Raw genomic sequence first — 26,451 nt, 5'->3', positions numbered from 1 at the left:
AAAGTATCACCAATGGAGTAAAATGTCAAAAACTATATACTTTCACATTTTGGTAGAACAAACACAATTTATGAAAAGTGTCAATATTCAAAGAAACCTTGGAGTCTTAGTTCATAAGCCACTGAAAGCTAACTTCTACAATGGTGAAGGTAATTGATATGATTCATCAGGTTGATCATTGGAAGAGTGGGATATTTGTTTGAGGATACAGGGCCTATATTCACCAATGTTGAGAAGAATGAAAGGTGATCTGATTAAAGCACGCAAAATTCTTACAGAACAAACAGAGTGAGGGGACAGGGATCTAGAACTAGTGGACATAAAGTTTTGAATTAAAGATCGGCCATTTAGAATTAACTGCGAAAGAATTTCATCACTCAGAGGATGACAAATATTCAAAATTCTCTACCCGGATGTCTGTGAAAGTTCAGTCATTAGATATAGTCAAAACCATAATCAATAGATGTGTGGAAAGGAAAGGTATCAAGGGATATGTGAATAGTGCAGGAAAATTACAGCGGGGTGAAAGAACAGCTAAGTTCTAGTTGAATGACAGATCAGGCTCTTATTTCAATATTCCTATAACTTGATCTATGAATTTTCCAGGCTTCTTCTAGAGGGGCAGAGACACTGATATTGACGTCTTGATCTTAGACAGAAAATGGACAGAAATTAACCAGAACACTTGCTGTCACTTCTGAGAGGCATCAGTTTAGATGTTAGGTCAGAAAAAGGTCAAGTCTTGATTATTGCCTTGAACAAATGATCAAATTGCTGGTGACTACCTTTCTGGATGCTGTGTGAAGAATGATCTCTTGATTGAGGGACTAGATAGTTGCCATTATGTAGAGATTAGCACGGACTATTGCTGTCAGGAAAGAAAATGGCAGAGGGATAAAAAATGTGAGCAAAGAGAAAAACAATTTTGTTTTGTAACAAAAATATTATTGTCTTTACATTTACATTTTTGATAAATTTATTGCTTAATGTCATATTTTACTATTTTTCTTTGAACTCTTTAGAACCACCCTCATTCATTCACAAACCTGATCCTCAGGAAGTTTTACCTGGTTCAAATGTGAAATTTACAAGCATTGTTACAGGAACAGCTCCATTAAAAGTATCCTGGTTTAAAGGTACCACTGAACTGGTTGCAGGAAGGCAATGTTACATTTCTTTCAGTGAATCAACAGCAATATTGGAGCTACTAAATGTGGAATCTTCCCAGAGTGGAGACTATATCTGCCAAGTCAGTAATGAAGCTGGCAAAGTTTCTTGTACAACAAAATTGTTTGTAAAAGGTTTGTGAAACACAAATTTAAAGAAATAAATTCAACATTTTGCTTCTGTATGCCTTTTTGAGAACTGTTTTCTTCTTTGTCTTTACCAGAACCAGCAGTATTCCAGAAGAAGTTGAAAGATTGTAGTGTTGTACTGGGGAAGTCAGTTTGTCTAGATTGCACGTACATTGGTACCCCAGAAATCAAAGTCAGCTGGAAGAAAAACGGATTAGTTATATTCCAGTCAGACAAGCACATTTTAACTACTACTGAAACATCTTGTATTTTGGAGATTCTCAACTGTACTAGAGACGATGATGCAAAATACTCTTGTGAGGTAGAAAATGATGCTGGAATGGATATTTGTCATGCTGAAGTGAAAGTATTAGGTTTGTTAAACTCACCAATTTCTATTAGTCACCGACTTTACATCAGTATTTTGTTACTTTCTTTCCTATATATATAATATGCATAATCTTTCATTGCTGACATCTTGCTTTTATCTTAGAACCACCAACATTTGTCCAACATTTAGAACCTTTGGAAATAACATTAGGAGATCCAGGATTTTTTCAGTGCAGACTAGTTGGAACACCAGAAATTAAAGTGTCTTGGTATAAAGGAGATACAAAACTGAGAGCCTCCCCTGATTGTAAAATGGACTTTGTGAAGAACGTTGCAAGACTGGAACTGAAGAAAACAACTTTGAGTGACTGTGGGGAATTTATATGCAAAGCTGAAAATAAACTAGGTGCTTGCTCATCAAAGGCCACGCTTACCATCCAAGGTGATGTTACTTAATGGATTCATTTGATATCTGTTCTTGGCAGATTGACATATATTTGCATCGAGGGAAAAACAATGACTGCAGATGCTGGAAACCAGATTCTGGATCAGTGGTGCTGGAAGAGCACAGCAGTTCAGGCAGCATCCAACGAGCAGCGAAATCGACGTTTCAGGCAAAAGCTGATGAAGCTTTTATTCCTGATGAAGGGCTTTTGGCTGAAACATCGATTTCGCTGCTCGTTGGATGCTGCCTGAACTGCTGTGCTCTTCTAGCACCACTGATCCAGAACATATTTGCATCTTATAAATTTTCTGTTTGAATATCTTAAATATGTTATGTTGTTAAAATAAAAGATCCTGTATGATCGCTGTGTGATTAATGCAGCCTGTAATTGTCTGTTTTACAGAACGTAAAATTGCACCTTCTTTCACAAAGAAAATTCAGGGAATGAAAGAAACTCTTCACCTTCCAGTGACATTTGAATGTCACATATCTGGTTCAGCACCTATTGAAACTTCTTGGTTTAAAGATGGTGTTAAACTAACCAGTGAAGAAAATCTAATTATGTCCTTCATAGGGAATGTAGCAACTCTTAAAATTCTTAATGCTGAGATGCATCACGCCGGTGAATACACTTGCAAAGCCTCCAACATGGTTGGAGATGCTTCATGTAGTGCAACACTAACTCTGAAAGGTTTGTTAAGTAACATATTACTAATTATCTTCTACTTTTTGTCCTTATCTTATATCCTAATTTTGTAGTATTTAAACATTAATGTCTACTTCTTTGAACTATCACTACTCGACGCAATTACTTCACATTTAATAATATGATGACAGAAAATAATTATTTCTTCTTATATTTTTAGAGGCAAGAATAGCCCCTGTGTTTGACCAAAAACTAGAACCCATGGAAGTTATCACTGGGCAAAGTGTAGAACTTGAATGCCATGTCACAGGCTCTTCCCCAATTAAGGTTATTTGGCTGAAGGATGGCAAAGAGATTCGTTCAAGTATCAATTACAAGATATCCTTTGTGGAAAATACACCTCACCTGACAATTCTAAAAGCAGACAAGGGAGACTCCTGTCAGTATATTTGTGAGGCTAGCAATGATCTTGGAAAGGACTCAACACAAACACAAGTAACTGTAAAAGGTATTCCTTAATATCAGTCATTGCTCTGTTTCTCTTAGCCCAGTAATCCAGGCTAGGCTTTATTCATTTGGAGGAAGAATATTGCTCTTGTTCATTTTATTTCTTCTTTGTGATTATCTTTTTCTAATGATTTGCTCAGTTTTAATTATACTAGCCATCTGAGATTGTTCTCTTACAGGCAATTACTTAGAAAACAAATCAAAACTGTGAAAAGTAACATTGAACGTGATGAAAATATTTTCCATCCATATTAATGGCTCTTACTTTTTGCAAACTTCAACCACCCATCATCAACCTTCAAAATTATTTTGAGGTTTTCAGTTTTAAATAGATTCTGCTTGCTGAAGTGTAACTTCACTGAAGTAGTGAAAACATATATCTGATGTTTGTAATGTTGATTTGTTTTGTTGTGCCTGTTTACAGATCGTAAAATTCCACCAAGCTTTACTAAAAAACCTCTTGAAAAAATACAGGATACAGAAGGAAAAGCTCTAAAACTTGAAGGTCGACTATCTGGTTCACAACCAATGTCTGTAACCTGGTTCAAAAATGATCAGGAGATTCTACAAACGGAAAATTATGAATTATCATTTAAAAATAACGTAGTGGTACTAAACATTAAGAAAGCACATCTCACTGATTCTGCTGTTTATACATGTAAAGCATCCAATGAAGCAGGAACTGCAATGTTTACTGTGTCTTTACTGATCACAGGTTAGTGATGAAGCCCGTTTTGTTTATTTAACAGTGCTTGGTAACTGCATGCAGAAACTAATGTTGGCAAATATTGCTATTGCCTATTTAGTGAAGTATATTGTTCACTCTTTAAGACTTGACTTGATTTGACATTTTTTTACTCTTCTTATGTCTAGTCAACATTGTAAAACCTGACCAGTTGTCAGTTTTTCATCAACATTTCATTTAGATCTTATCTTCCTAGCAATGCTTTCTTATGAAAGATACATTAACGCTGTTAAATTTTAAGTAAAAATTAAATGCAAGCTGCTTTGAATATTTCTAGCATTTTGCTATGTTCTGAGGTTGCAAGTTTTGGTTTGGAGGATTTGCCACATTTTATCCTACCTGCTGCTGATAATGTTGAACTCTAACTAAAGTGGTATGAGTTCAAATCTTACTTGAAAGTAATTCATTCTCTTCTTTCCTGCCTTTGCACAAATTTTTCCTTTTCTTAGACAGGTCACTGGATGAAACATTATGTTGTATGAAGGTGCTAAACACCTCCAGAAAAAATATTGCCCAACATTAAAGCTTATGTTGTTGGCAAATGATAAGGTGCCATTCATAATGTCTGTGAAGTAGTCTGTGGCACAAACTGCTAAACTCCCAGGTGAAAGACGAAATGTGATGATGGGAGACAACAGTGGGTAACCTCAAAGGGGGAGGGGCTATGCACTGGGTAAAATAAATAGTTCAAACAATCTTTGATGTTATGTTTGATGCAGACACGTTTTCTATTTTAGATACTGATATGCATTTTGTTGTCTTAGAGCTTTTAAAGCCTCCTGTCTGGGACATACCACTTAAACCAATGACACTATCCGAAGGAGAGTCATTGCAGCTTAGCTGTCACGTCCATGGATCTAAGCCAATTAATATCCAATGGTTTAAAGACAGGAAAGAAATGATGCCATCTGAAAGACTGAATTTCACCTTTAAGGATGGTACAGCTACCCTAGAATGTAAAACGTGCACTAAAACAGATAGTGGTGACTACCTATGTAAAGCTACAAATGAAGCTGGAACTGTTTCTTGCAAAGCCAAGATAACAGTCCAAGGTATGGGATTGGAGTGAAATAGGTTGTCATTGTTAACATATTAAGGCAAAAAGCTCTTACTAATCATATTTTGTAAATGTATCCAACTTCCTTAGTCTCACAGCATGAAATAAACATTCATGCAGTTTTTACTTCTTTTATTTAAAGTATTGAAGCAATGATGTGATCCACTCAGCCATATTAATAGTGTCAAAACCAGGCTCTTGCATTGGTCATACATGCGCACACTGTGAATAGTAATTGTTTGCTGGTCAAAAATTCTAAAGATCTTGCAACCTCTTGAATCAGGACATTCTTGCTGAGCTAGACAAGGAATATTCTGGTTCATGTTTTAGCACCTGCAGTTTCAGATTGAATTAACTGTAATTTTCCCAGAATGAAAATATAATTAAACTCTTCTTTGTTGCCATTATATTTATTGTCACTATGGTGTTTCAAATGCTTCTATTTTATTTAAAATATCTTTGACCACAATGTTAAATACTGTTTGTGCTGATTTAGGTTCATACATGTGGTACAAAAGTTAACTCATTCTTAAACAGATGATCGTATAATAATATATCGATTGAGATGTAATTTGAACATGTGCCATGTGCTGGAGGATGTTTGTAAGCTTTTCGTAGTACTGTGCATGGGATATATCAGAGTAGTTTCCATATTGCCAGAGAAATATCTTATGGTATATGCATATTTGTTAGCACATAATGAAGGTTTACTCAAAAAACCTCACTTATATCTTGGCCATCCCTAGAAGAACAAATAAAATAAAAACATTTCATCTGCATGTGGCTAGGTCATCCACTAATTGGTGTTGAATTAGATGAAATATAAAGTCAAACACCTCACAACCTCTATGTTTTGCAAATTTTGGGAATATCAAAGGAACACTGTACCAAATGCATCACACTCCGCACAAACTTTGCGTCGTCGTGATTGCTGAATTAATGACAATTATTTGGTACTGCATTAAATTACAAAGTTTTCAATGTAGTCTTGTGTTCAAACACTACCACTTTTTAACACTAATGGCATTGGTGTAATATAGAATCCTACATCTAAATTCAGACTCAAACCTGTCCTGACTGCTGAGTTAAATGGAAGGAATTGTGTCTCCCTGCTCCTCTGCAGGCTCAGGTCAGACTCAATTTCCAGATGTACAGTGCACAAAATTGAAACTGCATTGAGGTAAGGTCAGGTTTCTACTGTCATGTATCCTAAAGTGCCTGGCCAGAATATAAAATAATCTTTGTGATTGTAGTTACTTTAGGTGTTGATTTTTAAAAATCCAATTATGTACCCATTGTTTACTCACTTGTACGTTCAGCTTGTTTCTTAGTAAGAATGTTGGCATTAAAAACCAAAGCTACAATGTAACTTCCTTTTAACTTGCTCTGGTTTAGAAAAAGCTGTACCCAAGAAAGTGGTTTCTGCACCAAAGACAGACAAGATCTTCTTCATTGAGAAACCACAAAGTGTGAAAGTAACAGAAAGTGAGTGCAGCATTGATATTTCTTCTCACATATTCTAATTATTAAGAAGAAACATTTCCGGACAATGTAAAAATTGACAAAGTAAATATTACTAAATAATTACAACACCAAAATACGGACTGTTAGCTAGAAGATGTTAAAGTTTAAATTTTAGTCTGATAGTAAATTTCATTTTCATTCAAGAGAGAAAAAATATAATCATACCTGTTTTTTTGATCAGGGCACCTCTGCCAGAAGGGGTCGTGAGCAAGGTGTGGGGGGGAGTGATAGTCTCCAGACTGAGATGAAGAGAACATCTTCACTCAGAGGAGGTGAAATCTATGGAATTCATGACCACATGAAATTTTGGAGGCCAAGTCCCTGAATATATTGAAGAAATAAATTTATTTCTAGACACTGATTTTGAGAGTGGGAATAAGATGTTGAGATTCAGGACCAGTCTCAGAGCAGACTCCATGGGGTAAATGGCCTACTTCTGCTCCCAGTTTCTATGTTTCTGTCTCGCAAATGGAATGTTTAAAGCCTTCCACCTCACAGCAATAGCATGCAGGGGGCAGGCTAAGCCTGCTTTGGGTAAAGTGTCTGCCTTCAGCAGGTAGAAGGGGTGACATCTTGTGGATGACATACTGGAGTGGGTTGTCCCATTTGTGCATAGGACAGCTCCAAGATTAAGATGCTCCCAAGTTTCTTACGGCCACTTCAAAGTAGCCCTTTGTAAAATGGTCTTTAAATTCTGGACTGTCTGCCACTGTTCAGTTTTTTAGGGCACTACTGGTATATTAATGCCTCTGAGGGCTGCTTGTTTGGGCAGGGTAAGGGCATCCTTCCCTTAAGCTTCAGGTCATGTGGCCATACCACTGCACCCCATACCTCCTTGCATCAAAGAGACATACTGGAGGAGGTCTGCAAAATTCAGCTACTTAAGTTGTCTCAGCTTCTCACCACCTCGTACATTAGGTGCAGTGGATGTAATTTCTTAATTACATAGGGAAACAATGCCCAAGCTAGTGTATTGGAGCAATGAGGAGATATTGGTGAATTTGGGATTGGTTTTCTGGAACAGAGAAGGCTAAGGGTTAACATAGAGTCGTACAGCATGGGAACAGACCCTTCAGCCCAATGTATCCTCATTGACCAAGTATCCTAATCTGACCTAGTCCCATTTCAGCATTTGGTCAATATCCCTCTAAACCCCAACTATTTATATATCTATCCAGTGCCTTTTAAAGGTTGTAATTGTACCCACCTCCACCACTTCCTCTGGCATCTCAGTCCATAGATGCACCATCCTCTGATGAAGAAGTTATCCCATCAAAAAGATGTCCTTTTTGAATCTTTCTCCTCTCAACTTAAACCTATGCACTCTAGTTTTGAACTCACCCACCTGAGGAAAAAGACTTGTCTATTTACCCTATCCACACCCCTCACGATTTTATAGACCTCTGTAAGGTCACCCCTCAGCCTCTGATGTTCCTAGGAAAAAAAAGCACCATCCTACTCAGCCTTTTCCTGAAGCTCAAACCCTCCAACCCTGGCAACATCCTTGTAAATCTTTTTTTCACCCTCTCAAGTTTAACAGCATCTTTCCTATAGAAAGGTGACCAGAATTGTATGTGTGATTGAGGTATACAAAATTGTAAGAGGTTGAGATAGAGTAGACAGAAGGAATTATTTCTCTTGACAGAGAGCTGCAAAGCCAAGGTTTTTTGATTCAAACTAAGTGGCAGAAGGTATAAATGGAGATGAGGTAAAGCCTTTTTTTATGCAGACGATAGTGGGTGTCTGGAATTAGCTGCCTGACCTGATGTTGGAGGCAGAGACCCAGAACTCTTTTAAAAACTATCTAGATTTGCACCTCAAGTGCTGCAAGCTGCAGAGTTATGGGCCATGTGCAGGACAATGGGATTAAAAAGGTCATCTGAGTCACTTTAGGTTGACATGAACAAGATGGGCTGAATGGCTCCGTTCTGTTCTGTATCATTTCTGTGGTTCTAAAGAATTTGTTCATAAATGTTTGGTGGGAAAAATTGAAAGCACAAATTTTGAAGACATTAGCACTGATTTTAATTACTTTGTACATTTCAGAGAGTATTGCAACTTTCACTGCAAAGGTAGGTGGTGACCCAATCCCAAATATTAAATGGATGAAAGGAAAATGGAGGCAAATAAACCATGGGGGCCGAATACTTGTACAGCAAAAAGGACAAGAAGCCAAATTGGAAATCAAAGACACATTAAAAACTGACTCTGGACAGTACAGATGTGTGGCATCCAACAAATTTGGCGAAATTGAAAGTAGTGTTACTTTGGAAATTGAGGAGAAGAAAGAAATTATTGTTGAAACTGACCTCAGAGCTAAACTGAAGAAGTAAGTGTGATATATTTGGTGGGATTGTTAAAGTTCTGATTCATAATCAGAATTAAGCGATCATACTCAAAATTAGTGTTGGTCATTTTAAGATTAATTCTCCTTTTTATCAAAAAGCATAGTGAATATTTATAAAACTTAATTTAATACAATCTCTTTTTTGGGGGTAACAGCTGTATTTTCTTTGATTATTTTTTCCTTTTTATGGAATGATCAAATAAATACATTTTCCATAGTGTGTAATATTTATGTTTGGTCCATCAATTTTATGTATTTGATTTTAAAAAGTTTAATTTCAAATGCAATAATAATGCATTAATATTTACCATTTATTTTATAAAGGACACCTTCCAAACAAAAAGAAGAAGAAGCAGACAAGGATATTGACATTGTGGAACTGCTAAGGAATGTTGATCCTAAAGAATATGAAAAGTATGCCCGCATGTATGGAATTACTGATTTCCGTGGTCTTCTTCAAGCTATTGAACAACTGAAAGCCAGCAAAACAGAAGAAGAAACTCACAGATTTGTGAGTTAATTTCCAATCATTTATCTGAGCATTAATATTGTGGAGCATACCATCTTTTTCATACCGAATAAAAATCTTGCATGATAATTTTAATTTTGTTATAACTTCTAATTTGTTGTTGCTTTCTCAGGAGTTGGAAAAACGTGAACAAGGTCCTGAAGAAGAGGAGTTTAATGAACTGATCCAGTACATCCAGCAAAGAATAGAAAAGGTTGAGGTAGGATCTGCAATATAATATGATCTCATGTTTTGCTCAGTATTGTATTTTGGTGCATTTTCTTTGAAATGAATATTTTTTCTAAAATGTGTTCTCTGCAGCCTATTGAATTAATCAAGGACATTGAAGACCAACTTGTACGTACAAATGCAGATGCTGTGTTTGAATGTGTGATAAAGATAAACTATCCTGAAATCAAACTGTCTTGGTACAAAGGAACTGAAAAATTAGAATCTAATGACAAGTACAAAATCAGCATTGATGGTGACATTCATCGCTTAAAGATCAAAAATTGTGCACTGCAAGATCAGGGCAACTTCCGCATTGTCTGTGGCCCACATATTTCTAGCGCTAAGCTGACTGTTGTCGGTAAGCAATGTTCATATTTTTCTAAATTCTGAATGTGTTTTCCTTTCTTTTATCTCACCTAACTTCATTGCATTGGTTTATGTTGTCCAGAGCCCATAGTTGAACAGCATCTTGAAAATCTTTCTGGTAAGGAAGGCCATATTTGCATCATGGTTTGCCAGTTTTCCTTACCCAACCTGAAAGCTGAGTGGTATAGAAATGGTAGAAGGATTGAGGGACAAGGCAGATACTCCATTGACGTTGCAGATAAGTTGCAGAAGGTCACTATTAATGACTTGAGACCAGAGGATCAAGGCCGATTTACTTGCAAGTATGAAGATCTTGAAACATCTGCTGATCTATATGTTGAAGGTTTGTAGCTTTACCAAAAAAAACCTACTGAATTGTACTTCAGTGCTCATTGGTTTGTTCAAATATCGAATTGTTTCTGCTTTTGTATGTTTTAGCGCAACCAATTGAATTCACAAAGACAATCCAGGATATAGTGGTGAAAGAACATGAGTCGGCTGTATTTGAATGTGAAGTGTCTTTTGATGATGCCATTGTAACCTGGTTTAAAGATACAATGGTGTTGAAAGAAAGTCCAAAATACAGCTTCAGAAGTGAAGGGCGGCGACACTTTATGACGATCCATAACGTCACAACAGAAGATGAAGGTACATACAGTCTAGTGATTAAATGTGTCATTTTTATTATCATAGATATCTACATCAATTATCTGTATGCAAATTTGTCACTTGAGTTCATTTTGAGGGGAGAAGCAGGGAAGTTACATTGATATGGAATCTTGGTTTGGTTACACTTAAGTGTTTGTTCATTGCAGCATGGTAACAGAATCACACCTGCCTCTCACTGACTCCTGCCTTCCCCACTAGGATTTTAGCTGCAATAGGGAAGGTGTTGTGCAGTCTAATCATTTGTGAGCCAAATGAGGGCCTTCAGCAGCAAATTTAATGGCCTTCTCTCTCCATTGCTGGGATTGGTGGCTGACAAGTGTATGGAGGGATTAAACTTCCTTTGAGAGCCCCTGTGTGCTCAACTCCCCGCAAGGGTCCCGCTACTCTCATTCCATTTCATTTCAGCTTCTCACTGCCCAATCCATCCTGGATATGCCAGGCTAACCCCATTCAGCCCTTGAATTTAGCTTAAAGTCCAGCTCCATAATCCACTTCTATCTGGGACTTGCAGCAATCCCAACAATGGCCATTGTTCTTAGTTTCGCTGCTGGGAAGAGGGTTGCCAACCATTTAAGATCCCAGCAGTTTTCTCATGTGAGACTAGCTTCTTGATGGGAGTGGAAGGCCCACCTCAAGTCATTTAGCACCCATTAAGTAGTTGCAGGATACATTTGCCAAGCTGGAGAGGATTTAATCCCCAACTCTTATGCGGGGTTCAGGGACCCCAATCCTCTTCCCTGCTTTTAAAATTCAGCCCTAATTTATGAATAAGGATAGAGGAGCACTAGGGAAGGGCACAGAAAATTTCCCAACATGAATTTATAGCTTATCAGTGTAGGACAAAAAGTGTGCTAGCAATGGAAAAAGCTGAAAGCTGATGTGGTAGAAGTCTTTAAAAATGTGAGCATTATATTGAATAGATTAAAATAAAATGTTTCAATTATGGGGTAGACAAATCCAGGGACCGTAAGTGCAATATAATCACTAATAAGTAGTTTTGGAGAAATATCTTTATTCAGCATAGTTAAATTATTTAACTTGCTCCAGAGAAATATTTGAGATAAATATTATAAATATAGTAAATAAATGGGAGGGTGATAAAAACTGAAAGGTATATTGATAAAATGAAATAATGCAGAGTGAGAGGAGCCTCATCTGGAACATAGACACTGGCAAATATCTTCTGCCCTGATTGGCCTGATTCTGTGCTGTGAGTACAAGTTGTACCTTCCTAATCTCTGGTCTGACAAACTCTGTGGTCTGACAGAGTCTTCCGCCACAAATGCTGCAGTATTTCCATCTTTCTGCAGAACCCGCAAATCTTCCAGTTTGCACAATTGCATTAGTTGGTAAAGAGATTGTCAACATTCTCTAAAATAAGCGCTTTTCAACTCACTTTATGCCAAATGCCACTTTTTAAGCATATTTTAAGAAAAAAGCCTCCCGTCCTAACCCTAATGTGGTCCAGCAAATTCTGTGGTCCAGTCACGGCCCTTCCTGAGGCTGTCAGATCATGGAGGGACAAACTGTACTGTGAAAAGTATGTTATGCAAATTTCAAATAAAACATAGGCAAAAACAGGAGTATACAATTATATTTTCCAGGGGTTTACTCAGTAATTGCTCAACTTGAGCCAAGAGGTGAAGCTAAAAGTACAGCGGAACTTTATGTTTCAAGCCAAGGTAGGTGCAATATAGCTTAATGCAGCTTTTAAATAAAACTAAAACATTCAATTCATGACTTTATTCATTTTCACTCATGGTAAAATCTGTTCTTTACAGAAATCACCTTGAAACCCAGGAAACCTGGTGGGTAATCTGTTTTTAAATAATCTAATATTCTAGTTCTTAGATTTTCCTTAATACTATCATAATATATAAGCAGATCTAAATGTTTTTATCTTCAGTAAATAAAAAAAATCATAATTTAACAAAAATTAACAATGGCAAATACCTTTAATTACAAGTATTTTTAAAACAAGCATTTATTTGTATTTCTTTAACTTGGACTTTAAAACAGTGCATATAAGATAGCCTGTGATCAATAATTTAAAACGTGCTCCTAGCATGACAGTTGGTCAATGCTGTGTTAATATTATTGTTCAATTTTTTTTCAAAATAAAGGTCAAATATTTAAACCTAAAATACCAGTTACAGATTTCATTTCATTTCTTGTATTAAATTATTCAATCCAATAGTAGCACAAGAGGAGTGAAAGATAAAAAATTAATTAGCACTTTTTTGTATTGTTTAGATGTCATTGACATTAGAATTCCTGCATCAAAATGCAATCATTTAGAGATAAGAGCAATTTAAGAATGTATTATCAAAGAAGTCTTGGTTTAATTGAAGAATGCATGAAATTTTCCTTCCAAAGTAAAGGTTTAATCAATTATTGTTTATTTGTCAAAATGACATTTTGGATTCTTGTGTAAAATTTTCAGCTGAAGTTTTGAAGTTCCTTTGTGTCCTTTGTCTCTCTTTTTGATCTGTTCAGTAAGCTATAAAAAACACATTTTACTTGAATTCTTGGAATTATTTTGTTATTTACATTTTTTTATTCTTTCTATATTTCAGAAAAAGAATGGGCAGAAGAAATAGGTATTTCTTTTTATAAGAGCTAAATTTTAGATACTTCAGCATTCTGAAAGTAATTGAAACTTGCACATACAACATATTGTGATGGTGGAAATCTGAAAGTATGCTGGATCTGGCAGTATCTGTGAGGAGAGAAACAGAATTTATGGGTCGATTCTCAATAGACAATGGAAAGCATAGGTTTCAGAAGGGAGTTAAAACCTGCAAAGGTGACACCAGGTTGGAAATTCTAACATTATCCAATCTGTTTTTGTATATGGGGAGGCATTGGCCTGGTGGAATTTCACTGGACTGTTAATCAAGAGACCCAAGTAATGTCCAAGGGACCCAGGTTCGAATCCTGCCATGACAGATAGTAGAATTTGAATTCAATAAATATTGGGAATTAAGAGTCTAAAGATGACCATGAATCCATTGTTGATTGTTGTAAAAACCCACCTGGTTCACTAATCCTTACATGGTCTGTCCTATACGTGACTCCAGGCCCACAGCAATGTGGTTGACTCATAATTTCCCTTTGCGCAATTAGAGTGGGCAATAAATGCTGACAAAGCTAGCGACGCCCTCATCCCATGAATGAATAAAATAAAACGTTTACAAGTGAGTAGGGATCTCTTGGATTAGCTTCCCTACAGTGTAGGACCAGGCCCTTCGGCCCAACAAGTCCACACTGACCCTCTGAAGAGTGCCCCACCCAGACTCATTTCCCTCTGACTAATGCACCTAAAGCCATGGGCAATTTAGCATGGCCAATTCACCTGACCTGTGTATCTTTGGACTGTGGGAGGAAACCGGAGCAAACCCACACAGGCACGGGGAGAATGTGTAAACTCCACACAGACAGTTGCCCAAGGCTGGAATTGGACCTGGGACCCTGATGCTGTGAGGCAGTAGTGCTAACCACTGAGCTACCGTGCCGCCCATAAAGCTGACAGGTAATTAATTGTCACATTTATGTAAGTAGCTATATGCTGTCTTAACTGGCATACTGGCTTTCGCAGCCAACACAAATATTTTCCTACTTGTCAGCAGCTCCCAGTACTAGGACATTGTGTATGTGGAAGGGTTTGCTTTTTCAATATACGCTGGTATATTGAATCCTTTATGAACAATGTAACTTATGAGATTCAAAAATACCCAGTTGGGAGAATTGTGTTCATAGCATTTCTTCAGAGACTGTGTACTTTTGCTGATCTGGCTTCCAAGATGTTAACAATCGCCTGCCAGTCAGCTGGGAGTGGAGGCAGTGGTGGGATATTGAAAATACCTGTGCTGGCCAATTCACTGGCGTTGTCCTGCATCAGCGCTATTTTGTAGTCACTGAATAATCATCAACAGCAGGACTGTACGTCTACACAGTGGAATTTTCCCATTGACCTCCAGTATCTCATGGATAGTGGGGCCAGTTTAATTGCAGGAGATTGCTTGAAGCCAGTGGTTACAGACAGAATAAACCCTTGGTGGTATACTGGCTGTGCACTGCCCTGTGCAGAGTAGCAAGCTAGAAGACTTCTGAGAGGCCTTCCAGCTTTGGTAGCCGATTCACTAGCCTTAATTGGGTGACAAGGTAAAAACAATGACTGGAGATGCTGGAAACCAGATACTGGATCAGTGGTGCTGGAAGAGCACAGCAGTTCAGGCAGCATCCAACGAGCAGCGAAATCGACGTTTCGGGCAAAAGCCCTTCATCAGGAATAAAGGCAGTGAGCTGGAAGCATGGAGAGATAAGCTAGAGGGGGGTGGGGTGGGGAGAGAGAGTAGCATACAGTACAATGGGTGAGTGGGGGAGGAGAGGAAGGTGATAGGTCAGGGAGGAGAGGGTGGAGTGGATAGGTGGAAAAGAAGATAGGCAGGTTGGACCAGTCCAGACAAGTCATGGTGACAGTGCTGAGCTGGAAGTTTGAAACTAGGATGAGGTGGGGGAAGGGGAAATGAGGAAGCTGTTGAAGTCCACATTGATGCCGTGGGGTTGAAGTGTTCCGAGGCGGAAGATGAGGCGTTCTTCCTCCAGGCATCTGGTGGTGAGGGAGCGGCGGTGAAGGAGGCCCAGGACCTCCATGTCCTCGGCAGAACGGGAGGGGGAGTTGAAATGTTGGGCCACGGGGCGGTGTGGCAACCCCACTTTCTGGCATTAATTGGCTGCACCACACACTTCCAAGCTTCTGATCACCTTTCAGCTGGCTGGCAGGATTCAGAAACAGATACTGTCAGATCGGCTGTGTACTTCCACCATTTTTGTTTTCAATATAATTGAAACGTGTTATGGCCATATAATTTTATCATGTTGTACCATTGCAATGAAACCATCTGCAAAATTTCTCTTGTATCATTAGGAAGCATGGTTACCCTCTATCAAAATGCATAGTAATATTTAGAGCATAATGTTTAAACAGAAAGAATGTTTGTATAAAGGATATGCTGTTGTAGAAATATTTGCAATAACTATTCTTGCATCCTTCCCTTTTGTGTGTGATGGAAAACTGGAGGTAATATATTGGCTACCTATTTTACATCATGCTCAGTTTTCCTTCTCATCGGCTTTAAAGGAAAAGAAGGGAATATTAAAAATCAAATAACCAGTGACAAATCTACAAATGTGGATTTTCCACCACTGTTTAGACATTAAAAATCAACCTCGTGGCTTGCAAGCATCATTGCATCATCACAAAATTTAAACGTTTTCAACATTACACCTCCTCTGTACCATTGTCTTCCTTTCTCCCAATTATTTTTACTTCCTCGGTTCTCACTGATATTTTTGTTATTTAAATTATGTATCTTTCTATCCAAGATCACACTGTAATATTTATTTTATATAAGACAATTTTCTTTGCCACTCATTTATTGAAAGTCTGATTTTGAACCTGTTAAGGGGAAAATGCAATGCTAGAAAATATGGCAGCTAAACTGGCATCCTGATAATGAAGGCCTGTAGCTTGCCTGACTTTAGGCCCTAGGTCTCATCTGCTTAAAACCAGTCAGCTGCTACACCCAATAAGCCTCCTTGTGCAGCTCAAAGATCAAAGCTGGGAAAATTCTACAGGCTTCAATTTATTTTCAGCTTGCAATTTCTTTCCAGTAAAGAACCATCAGACCTTTTCTTCAAATGCTATCACTGGCACTTTTAAGGACTGCTGGCAAGGCCACTTTAAACCTTTCAAAACTGAGCAGAACGTTGGGGTTTTTATTAATTCATTGATTGCAATATCCAAGGCACCCCAGCCTGTTTCCAATAGCTGCTTTTCCATGAAGAATCACCCAGATACTGGTGACACATCTTTCATATTTTAACTAGAAGTTGAAGATAGCATGCACTGATTTCTGCCTTTCTGCTTGTAATCTTTTGACTGATTGTATTGCTCATCAGCCTGTTAAATTTGGATCAGTTAATTTCTTTTAGAATGGTAACACAGTGTTACTCAGATGAAATCTCATACTAGCTCACTAATAATAAATTCCAATCAGAGTACAATTTACTGTGATAGCAGTAAAGTCTGATATCCATTTTCTGACAGTTAAGATAATTAATCAGTTGTGTAAATTTTTCATATCCAAGTGATTAAGCCCTTTTTTTAACTATTTATGTTAGTTTATTTTGGGAATACTTTAAACGGGATCTTAATGTTATTAAGCAAACTAACTTTGAAGAGATGTTGAAAATGACTGTGTGACACTGGCTTGTGACTATATCTGTATCTTCATCAGTGTTAACATTGTTTAATTTCATTGTCATGCTCCCTTAAGTCAGTTGCTCAATTAAGAAATCAGTGCACATATTGAACAATGTATTGTCAAAAAAAAGCACAAATAGAAAAGTGGAGCACATTAGTATTTTTGTTGAAATTACTTCAATAAATTTAGAATTTTCTTGTTTTATGTTTTAAAAATATACAGTTCTGTCTCAAATATTATATATGAAAATTATTGATTGTAACCTAATATAAAATCAATCTTTTAAAGTTGCTGAAAGATATGAGATCAGTGAAGACATTTCGTACACAATATTGGAGGAAGATGAATCCACGCACTGGAAAGGTACAGACAGAATTATGTTATCTCAATTAAATACCTAGCCAAAAATTGTTATCTAAGCTTTTAGAAAACATAAATATTCAGGTGAGATCTCTGAAAGCAACTGGCATTCAAAGAATTGCATACAACATTACCCACACTTTAAGAAGGAAATATACATTTACCCAAATTTGGTGCTTTTTTTGTGATCATGTTTACCGAAACAGGATCAACACATTATAGGCCTTCATTCGGATTTCTTAAATGTGCTTTTTTTTAACCAAAGCAGAAATGGTGTAACATCTTTTTTTTTAAAGTTCCCACAGCTCCTGAGGAGATTACTGAATACATTGAAGTTGAAGAGGAAGTTTACTTGCAAGAAGGTACAAATTTTGTGTTTCTGAACTAGTGAGCGTTTTGTGCTACTATCAATTTATCTGTAAACATCTCTTCTTTTAAAAAGCTTCTTGCATGTAATTGTTCTTTTATTTTGTAATGCTAAAATGCACTTCACCATATTTTCGAATTCAGATCTTTGCTTAACTGTGGCATAAATTCCAGCCCTTTTTGTATGTATGTGTTTGTCTTGGACTCAATGTTATAGAGCAAACTTTGATTTACTTGTAGAAGTCTGATTCTAGTCAGTTAACTTGTGTTTTAGTGTTTCAAAATTTGAGTAAAAATTCAGGAAAATCTTACTTGGTAAATCACATTTTGTTTAAGATTTTCAAAAGAGATTAAAATGTCTTTCTGTTTAAATTAGTTTAATTTTGATATTGACACTAATTAGCCAAGACCCTTTTTAACTGGCAAGCGTATGAGTTTTCAAAACTTGAGTTGTGTTGTCAAATTTTCTGTCGTACTAACATATATCTGTTGAGCAAGTGGTCCAGTCTCGCATTTTCTTTGAACATCTTTTGTTAGTATTTGTTTGTTCTGGGCCCAGGTCATGGTCAAGCCTTTTTTTTAATATGTTGAGTAGGTTTTCCTGTTCTTCCTTTGAACTTTTCCTTGTGCCTTTCCTGCTCACACTGTAGCCAAAATGAAACATTAACATTAGCCGCACACGTTTTTTTTAAAACACTAAATATATTTCATCTACTTAGTATACACCAAATGCAGAATAAACGTAGTGCAGCTTGGAAATGTGAAGGAACCATTTGAAAATAGTTTGAACTCAAAAATATAATTATTTCATAATTTGTTACCTGCCTTGCCAATATCCAACTGATGTGCAATTTCTTGTAAAATATGGTAGTGTTTGCAGATGTGAGACCACGGAACCTTTGTTAATAAAGTTTGTTAAGTATATGTAAATGTCTTTTGTTAATTGTTGTGGTCTACAATAACAATAATGTCTTTGAAGTGTCTGGAGTTGGCAAAATATCTGTATCTGAGAAAGTACCTGAACCAGCTGCTCCCACCTGGATTTCTATTGAACAGGAAGCAGTTCCACAGAAAGGTACAAAGAGCTTGCATTTTGTTCACAAAGTATCCTGTGTGTCCTGTGGATCTTATCTGTCTTCATTGTGTTTACTCACAACAAATACCACCTTGCTGTATTTAGTTTTGCTTATTCTTTATTTTTGTAAAATGTTTTTTTGAGTTGATACAGTTGATCAAAGCTGTTGTAATTCTTCATAATTGTTCTTATTTGTGTATAAAACTATTAGGGTTTTTTAATGATATGTTTAAAATTTGAAAATTGTCAAACCTTGTTTATACTTATTCAAACTAATTTAATAATGCACAGTTTTTAATTATTTTGTGCGAGTGAGGTAGTTTGGATTTGCTCTTAATCAGGACTAATAATAATCACTAATAAACTTCATTAATAATCCTCACTAATAATCTTCAGTAATAATCTTTACATTGCATAGACTGTCAAGAAGGTAGCAATTCAAAAACTTTGTTTCCAACCTCTTCTATAAATGTTCTTTGATGAATGGAGCCAGTTCCATAGGTATGACAATCTAAAGCCAGCCCTGAAATTATTTCCATTGTAGGCTCTTCAGTTGTACTTTTGCTACCTGCTACCATGACTGTAACATTTTCATTTGTTTTGAAAACTGACAGAATGAACAGATCCAATATTTAGATTTGATTTCCTGTGGCTATATTTTTGCTGGAACTATTCAGAGGACCTGATGCACATCCAACAACATTTTGTGCAATGTCACATTTCATCAATCCCATTCCAAACATATTAACAATAACTAATGAATTTTCAAGCATATGTATTTGTATTGGACTTTCAACTCATAGATTGGTCATTATTGTTATACATCTATCACTTCTTAGTATAATTTTGTATCACATATCTGTACGTTGTGGTCTAATTGTTTGTAATGTATGCTCATGGTCCATATGTTTTGCTTCCTTTTTAAAATATTTAAGTTATGTTTCTTAAATGTGCTTCATCTAAAATTGAACATATTCTTTAAAGAGCCTCCAAAGCGTGTTGTTGAGGAAGTTGAACAAGTTACAATTTCAAGAAAGGAAATAGTTCCTCCAGAGAAAGGTATGGGAATATTCATAGCATATTTTTAAAATGATATTTTAAGTCATGCAAGAGCCAGGTGCCAATGGTATTTGTCTCTATTGGGCCGCTCCCCCCTTGAGTTAGTTGGCAGGGGACTATTTAATCGGGCATGTAGGGACCCTGTCAGCTTCCTGCCTCTGCTCCTATTAGGTATATGGCAGGAAGGCATTTTAATAATTTTCCCACACTGCCACCAATGAGATGTTTATGTGTGATTTATGTCCCATCCCCTGCTGCTGGTATTCATCCAGCAGTGGGCAGGGGTCTTGCCTTGCAGGAACCAAAAGTAGTGCAATGGTATTGTCTATACTTCTGAGCCAGGAGCCCCAGGTTGAAATCCTACCTGCTCCAGAGCTGTGTAATAGCATCTTTGAACAGATTGTTTTATATATATCTACAGGAACACAAAACCTTTTGTAGCTTGCTTTGGGGTTGCAGCGGTGGTGGGGAGGGGAAATCTCTCTTTCAAAGGCTTGGTGCTTGATTGAGGGGCACTGCAAGAAGAAGGGTGGAGGCTTGCCAGAATTAATTTCCCTCTGCATTTGCATCTACCCTTCTTCTCCCTAGTCTGTGACACCATCCTCCAAACCCCATCCTGCTATCAATCACACATTTCCTGGGCCTGGCCTCTAATGGGTGTAATACTGGCTGCAGCCACCACTCCAGATGGCACTGTTGAGCCTTTCTGTGGCTCGCAGCTCCATAGGGTCACACCTGTAGCCCCAGAGACCTTCACCCTGGGGAAGACCCGGCACTGCCCAGGTGAATCCCTGATTGGCACACAATTCTGTAGGTCTTCCTGAAATAAGGCAATGTGGAGCCTGCATAAATAAGGTGTCTGTGTATGTCTGTCTGCAATGTGGCTGCCACATCTTGTACTTTATAATTTTGTTTGCTTGTGAGATTAATGGACTCATTGAATGTGACACACCCCATTGGAAGAAGATGCAGCAGCTCATTCCCTTCCTTCAGGGAAGTCCTGTCACACCTGTTCCACTTGGGCAGCATGGTGGCTCAGTGGTTAGCAATGCTACCTCACAGCGCCAGGGACGAGGGTTAAATTTGGCCAACTATCTGTGTGAAGTTTGCACATTCTCCCTGTGACTGTGTGGGTTTCCTCCCACATTAACAAAGATGTGCAGGTCAGGTGAATTGGCCATGCTAAATTGCCCATACTGTTAGGTGTATTAGTCAGGGATAAATATGGAGTAAAGGAATGGGTCTGGGTGGGTTACTCTTCGGAGGGTCGGTGTGGACTTGTTGGCTGAAGGGCCTGTTTCCATACAGTAGGGAATCTAATCTAATCACTCAGGTACTTTCCTGATCAATGGTCTGTTTTAGCCAAGACCATGGAAGGGTTGGGGTAAGAGGTGACTTCATAATCCCATCATGTTTGAATCTCTTAATTTACAACATTTTTGAAAGGGATTGGGAATTGTAACAAGCAACTTAGTTGCCAACAGGATATCTTCAGATCTGGAGATCAAGGCTGAGAGTGCCCATCCTTTTTCTGCACATGAAGCTCAAAACACATTTGTTATAGAGTCATCGAAAGAAATATGTTTTTCTGCTTCCCAGCATGGTAGTTTATTAGTTACTGACATGTCTAATCAAAAACATAAATATGCTGCATACGATGAATGAAAGTTGTTAATTAAAAGTCATATTCATGGTGCTACTGGTAATGATAGATCGTTTGGAGATTTACAAATAAAATCTTGTCGGCTAGTTGAGAATAAATTTATATACAGTAGAGCCATGATGCAAAATTAGAAATTATTGTGTGACTGGAACTAGATAGTACGCTGTCAAATGTTTTAATCGGCTCGTTTGTGTTTAATGTTATGTGTATTTCTGTGATGAAATGTTCTGAGCGCATGTCTTTCATATTCTTTATCCAAAATTAAACTCATTAAAGTGGCCAAGGTTCCTGAGCCTCCTCCTGAAGAAAAGAAACCAATTGTACGGAAAGAGAAGGTTCCTCCAGCTAAAGGTACAAAAGAAGCTGTTTGTTATAAATGTGTATTATTCGTTTGATAAATGTTGTCCCCATCTTACCATTATCTTGTAAAGTATTGCTCTTTCTTAGAAGTTTCAATTTGCCAGTGCTCTGCTACTAGCTAGTCTTATTTTACAGTATGTTAAACTGTTTGCTGATGTGTTTGTACCATTCTTCTGTATCCCATTCCAAGGCGTAGTGCTTAATTAAGGGACACTGCATGAAGAATGATGGAGGTCTGCCGGAATGAATCTCCTTCTGCCCTTGCAGCTACCCTCTTCCCCCTAATCTGTGATACCCCATCCTGCTATAAATCACACATTTCCTGGGCCTGGCTTCTGATGGGTGTAATGCTGGCTGCAGCCACAAATCCATATGGCACTGTTGAGCCTTCCTGTGGCTAGCAGCTCTAAGGGGCAGTATCTGTAGCCCCAAAGTCCTTCACCCTGGGGAAGACCCACCAATGCCCAATTGAGTCCTTGATGGCATATAATTCTGAGGTCTTCTTGAAATAAGGCAATGTGGAGCCTGTATCAGTGAGGTGTCTGTGCATGTCTGTTTGCAGTGTGGCTGCTTGCATCTTGTACTTTATAAATGTGTTTGTGAGATTAGTGGACACATTGAATGAGACACACCCAATTGGAAGAAAACACAGCAGCCCATGACCTTTCTTTTAGGGAAGTCCTGCCACATCTTTACCACTCAGGCACTTTCCTGATCAATGGTCTCTCTTACCCAAGACCAGGGAGCCTAGGGATTGGGACAGGGGGTAACTTCATAATCCCATCATGTTAGAATCTCTTAATTTACAACATTTTTGAAAGGAATTGGGAATTGTAACAAACAACTTAATTGCCAACAGGAAATCATTAGAGGTTGAAACTTCATCCTCTGGAGATCAAAGCTGAAAGTGTCCATCCCTATGCTGCACATTAAATTTGAAACAACATCTGTTTTCACAAAGAATGTGAAGTGTTGTTGAGAGATATGTTTTTCTGCTTCCAATAATCATGGTGCTACTGGTAAACATAGATCATTTGGAAATTTACAAATAAAATCTTGTTGGCTAGTTGAGAATAAGTTTATATATAGTAGAGCCATGATGCCAAATGAGAAATTATTGTGTGACTGGAACAAGATAGCACGCTATCAAATGTATTAATTGGCTCGTTTGTGTTTAATGTTATGTGTATTTCTGTGATGAAATGTTCTGAGCACGTCTTTCATATTCTTTGTCCTAAATTAAACTCCTTAAAGTGGCTGAGGTTCCTGAAGAAAAGAAACCAATTGTACGGAAAGAGAAGGTTCCTCCAGCTAAAGGTACAAAAGAAGCTGTTTGTCATAAATGTGTATTATTCGTTTGATAAACAGTGTCCCCATCTTACCATTATCTTGTAAAGTATTGCTCTTTCTTAGAAGTTTCAATTTGCCAGTGCTCTGCTACTAGCTAGTCTTATTTTACAGTATGTTAAACTGTTTGCTTATGTGTTTGTACCATTCTTCTTCCGTATTGCGTTGTTCTTTGCAGAAGCAAGAATTAATTTTGATACAGTTGTTTCTGCTTAGGTAAACTTTAGAACACAGGGACTGAAAAGTTTAGACACATTGTGCTTGGTTTATGTGCTGTATGAGTGCAGTCACTCTTCTGACATGGTATCTGTGACATGCTCTCACCTCTGTTGCTAGCAATGTTGCTGCTATTTTTGTTGAGCACTGAATCACATGCACTGAATGTCTTCCAGAAGTATAGAGATTAGGTCAATCGTGACATCCATCAGCCTGTAATATTGATTTGCGAATTTGCTTTGGGACACATTGACCAAAAGCTAGCCTTTTTTACGATCATGAAACTGAGCAAGCATTCAGCAGCAAGCAGGAGTGTTCCCTCCAGCACCATGTTAAGGGATCAGCAATTGTTTTGAGGTTAGTTGCTGACTGATTTCCACTGCCTGTGCTGTGCAGAAGCAATTTTGGGAGGAGAGTTCCAGATTGAAGGACTTTGTCTGGACTTCAGGAATTATGCATAAACAACCTGGTCAAAAACATGAATGCAGTAGGTTTCCTCCCTTTGAACAGACCATTGCAGGGAGGGTGAACAGAGATATCTCAAAGCAAAGCAAATTACTGTAAGAAGGAACATGAAGAGCAGGAGAAAGGCTTTTAGCAAGACTGGGAGGAATCTTGAGGACAAACAATATGTTAAATGTCTTTGTTTTACTGAGACCGTCCTCATTGAAATCCACCACTTATTGTCATCATAACTGCAGGATCAGACAGGATGGCAGGTTTGACTAACTGGTAAAGGGTGGGAGGTTTGTAACAGTGTTAAATATATGCAAGTCAGGTGAGTCAATGAATGTGAACAATTAGGTGTAATTGGCAGAGATTGTTGGTAGCAGAGACATTGGGTAGTGTGCAATAAGCAATGGCTAAAGCTGATGGCCTTCCTGCTCTTGGCTTTCTAGGTTATAGAGGCCACAGGTTGAGAAAGTACTGTTGAAAGAACTTTGCAGTGCATTTTGTAGACGATACACGCTGCTATATCAGGTGCCCATGTAGGTCAGTAAGCTCTGGCGTTATGGGGAAATGGGACTTGTAAGTTTGGACACCAGTAGACAGGTTTTAGATGAGCTCAAGGTTATAAAGGGTGGAAATTAATTCACAAGGAGTGTAATAGAATAGTTGAGCCTGTCAACAACAAATGCATGAACAGACTAAGGGGTATATGGTAGCAGGCAATATTATAGATGTAAGAAAGATGATGATGAAGAAGGTATGGGATCAAAACCTCAGACCAAAGTGAAGTAGATTGCTCAGATTCTGAACAGTCAGGATCAACCTCAGGTAATGTGGGGAATGGAATCAGTCAATGGGGGCTAACTTTAAGACTGGAATCAAGTCTCATCCCAATATTTAATTAAAGGCAATTTCTGCTCAGTTGGTACCAAATATTGATGAAGAGTAAAAGCAAATCTCATGTAATGGGGAGATTGAGAAATGAGAGCTGTGTGTTGTTAATATATGTGGAATCTAAAGTGTTATCAAATGCTGTTAGTGAGAAACAGCATGATGATTAGATTTACGACCTATGTACTGCAAGGAAAGATACATTAGGATGCTACCTAATAGTTGTCTGTTACCTGTTGCCTACATTGAATAGCTTTCATTCAGTGGCATCAAGGAGCCCAAACAAAACTAGAATCACTGAAAGATAATGTTGGAAACACAAAGGAAGGTGTTTGTGGTTATTCACATTTAGTTTTCTCAGTCGTGGACATCACTGCAGGAGTTCCTCAGGAGGCCCAACTATCTTTAGCTATTTCATTAATAACCTTTCCTCCATCATAAGATCAGCATAGGGATATTGCTGATGACTGCACAATGTTCAGCACCATTCATGATTCCCATGATACCTAAACAGTACATGCTCATGTGCAGCATGATCACGGCAACATCAAGGCTTGGGTTAGAGGAAGTGATAGAAACAGGTATAATTACAAAACTTATAAGATGTTTGAACAGGTACATGAATAGGAAAGGTTTAAAGAGATATGGGTCAAACAGAGGCAAGTGGGACAGGTTTAGTTTAGAAACTTAGTCAGCATGGACAAGTTGGACCAACGGGTCTGTTTCCATGCTGTATAACTCTATGATTCCATGACTGTAAATCTTTAAATAAATTTCATTTTTGTTTTTGATAAGCTTTTGCTAAATATGAAACATATTTTACAATGCTAGATGTTGCTGAGAAGCCTACTCCTGAAGAACCAGTTCCGGTTCAAAGGAAAGAGGAAATCACAACAGTGAAAGGTACAAGTGCAAAATGTATGCAACTATTTTCTTACTTGGTATAGTCATTTATTGTCACCATTAATGTGACAATGTTGCAGAAAATAGTCATTCTCGACAATTTGTTGTCAATGTGTTACAATGTTGTGACTCATTGTTTTTGTTGCATATACATAGATTATAAATATTGTGATAGCATTAACAATTCCATAATATTGTCCAGTTTGGTGTTGAAGATGTATTCTGTATATCATCTTCAATTATTTAAGCTTTTAAAACAAATAATGTTCTTTCAAAGTGCCAGAGATTTCTAAAAAAGAAGTTGTTGAAGAAGTAAAAACAGTTATTATTTCAAGAAAAAAGGAAGTTTCTGCACCAGAAGGTATAATGTTGCCTCGAAGAATTTCATGCCATCTTCATTCATCTATCATTTAATATCAACTTCATCACTTTATAATACAAGCATGGTTTTTCTTCATGATGATCTTGTGTCTTTTTTTGTTGATGATGCTTTTAGTTTTGATTGTATTTTTGTTGCGAAATGTCCTGTTGTGATGTGGGATAATTACTTACTTGTTTTGTTTGTGTGTATTGATCATTTCTGTGTGGCTTTAAGCATTATTTTTGCCTCAAAATAATAAAGTGGTGATTTAATTTGGAACAGTGAAATTTGTTAAACATCCCTTTAGAAAATAATTCAGGCTTTTATTTAAAGTTCCATGGTTTTCTATTGAAAATGGGCAATTATCAGAGCAGGATTCTAAGTTTTGTGAAAAAATTGGCAGTTATTAAAGAAAGCAAACCTTAATTCTGTATTAGATTAATATACATGTTTGCTGTTTC

The 26,451-nt window shown here is 37.5% G+C and overlaps 1 protein-coding gene across 1 annotated transcript in view; it reads left to right on the top strand.

Moving 5' to 3' along the window:
- LOC132817615 (titin-like) overlaps positions 1 to 26,451 on the top strand; it is a 350,611-nt gene that overhangs the window by 144,208 nt on the left and 179,952 nt on the right. The window contains exons 93-114 of the mRNA XM_060828118.1: positions 2,474 to 2,761; positions 2,937 to 3,224; positions 3,648 to 3,938; positions 4,733 to 5,020; positions 6,421 to 6,510; positions 8,596 to 8,878; positions 9,221 to 9,407; positions 9,538 to 9,624; positions 9,726 to 9,993; positions 10,084 to 10,344; positions 10,440 to 10,649; positions 12,275 to 12,352; positions 12,452 to 12,478; positions 13,247 to 13,270; positions 17,228 to 17,302; positions 17,596 to 17,661; positions 18,645 to 18,740; positions 19,725 to 19,799; positions 21,739 to 21,813; positions 23,077 to 23,139; positions 25,522 to 25,629; positions 25,907 to 25,990. Coding sequence (XP_060684101.1) covers positions 2,474 to 2,761; positions 2,937 to 3,224; positions 3,648 to 3,938; positions 4,733 to 5,020; positions 6,421 to 6,510; positions 8,596 to 8,878; positions 9,221 to 9,407; positions 9,538 to 9,624; positions 9,726 to 9,993; positions 10,084 to 10,344; positions 10,440 to 10,649; positions 12,275 to 12,352; positions 12,452 to 12,478; positions 13,247 to 13,270; positions 17,228 to 17,302; positions 17,596 to 17,661; positions 18,645 to 18,740; positions 19,725 to 19,799; positions 21,739 to 21,813; positions 23,077 to 23,139; positions 25,522 to 25,629; positions 25,907 to 25,990 — 3,312 coding nt within the window. The remainder of the gene's footprint in view (positions 1 to 2,473; positions 2,762 to 2,936; positions 3,225 to 3,647; positions 3,939 to 4,732; positions 5,021 to 6,420; positions 6,511 to 8,595; positions 8,879 to 9,220; positions 9,408 to 9,537; positions 9,625 to 9,725; positions 9,994 to 10,083; positions 10,345 to 10,439; positions 10,650 to 12,274; positions 12,353 to 12,451; positions 12,479 to 13,246; positions 13,271 to 17,227; positions 17,303 to 17,595; positions 17,662 to 18,644; positions 18,741 to 19,724; positions 19,800 to 21,738; positions 21,814 to 23,076; positions 23,140 to 25,521; positions 25,630 to 25,906; positions 25,991 to 26,451) is intronic.

Source organism: Hemiscyllium ocellatum, chromosome 7 (assembly GCF_020745735.1).
Source record: "Hemiscyllium ocellatum isolate sHemOce1 chromosome 7, sHemOce1.pat.X.cur, whole genome shotgun sequence".
Taxonomy (NCBI): Eukaryota; Metazoa; Chordata; class Chondrichthyes; order Orectolobiformes; family Hemiscylliidae; genus Hemiscyllium; species Hemiscyllium ocellatum.
Note: the sequence above shows the minus strand (reverse complement) of the source record. Positions and strands in the feature narration are given on the sequence as shown.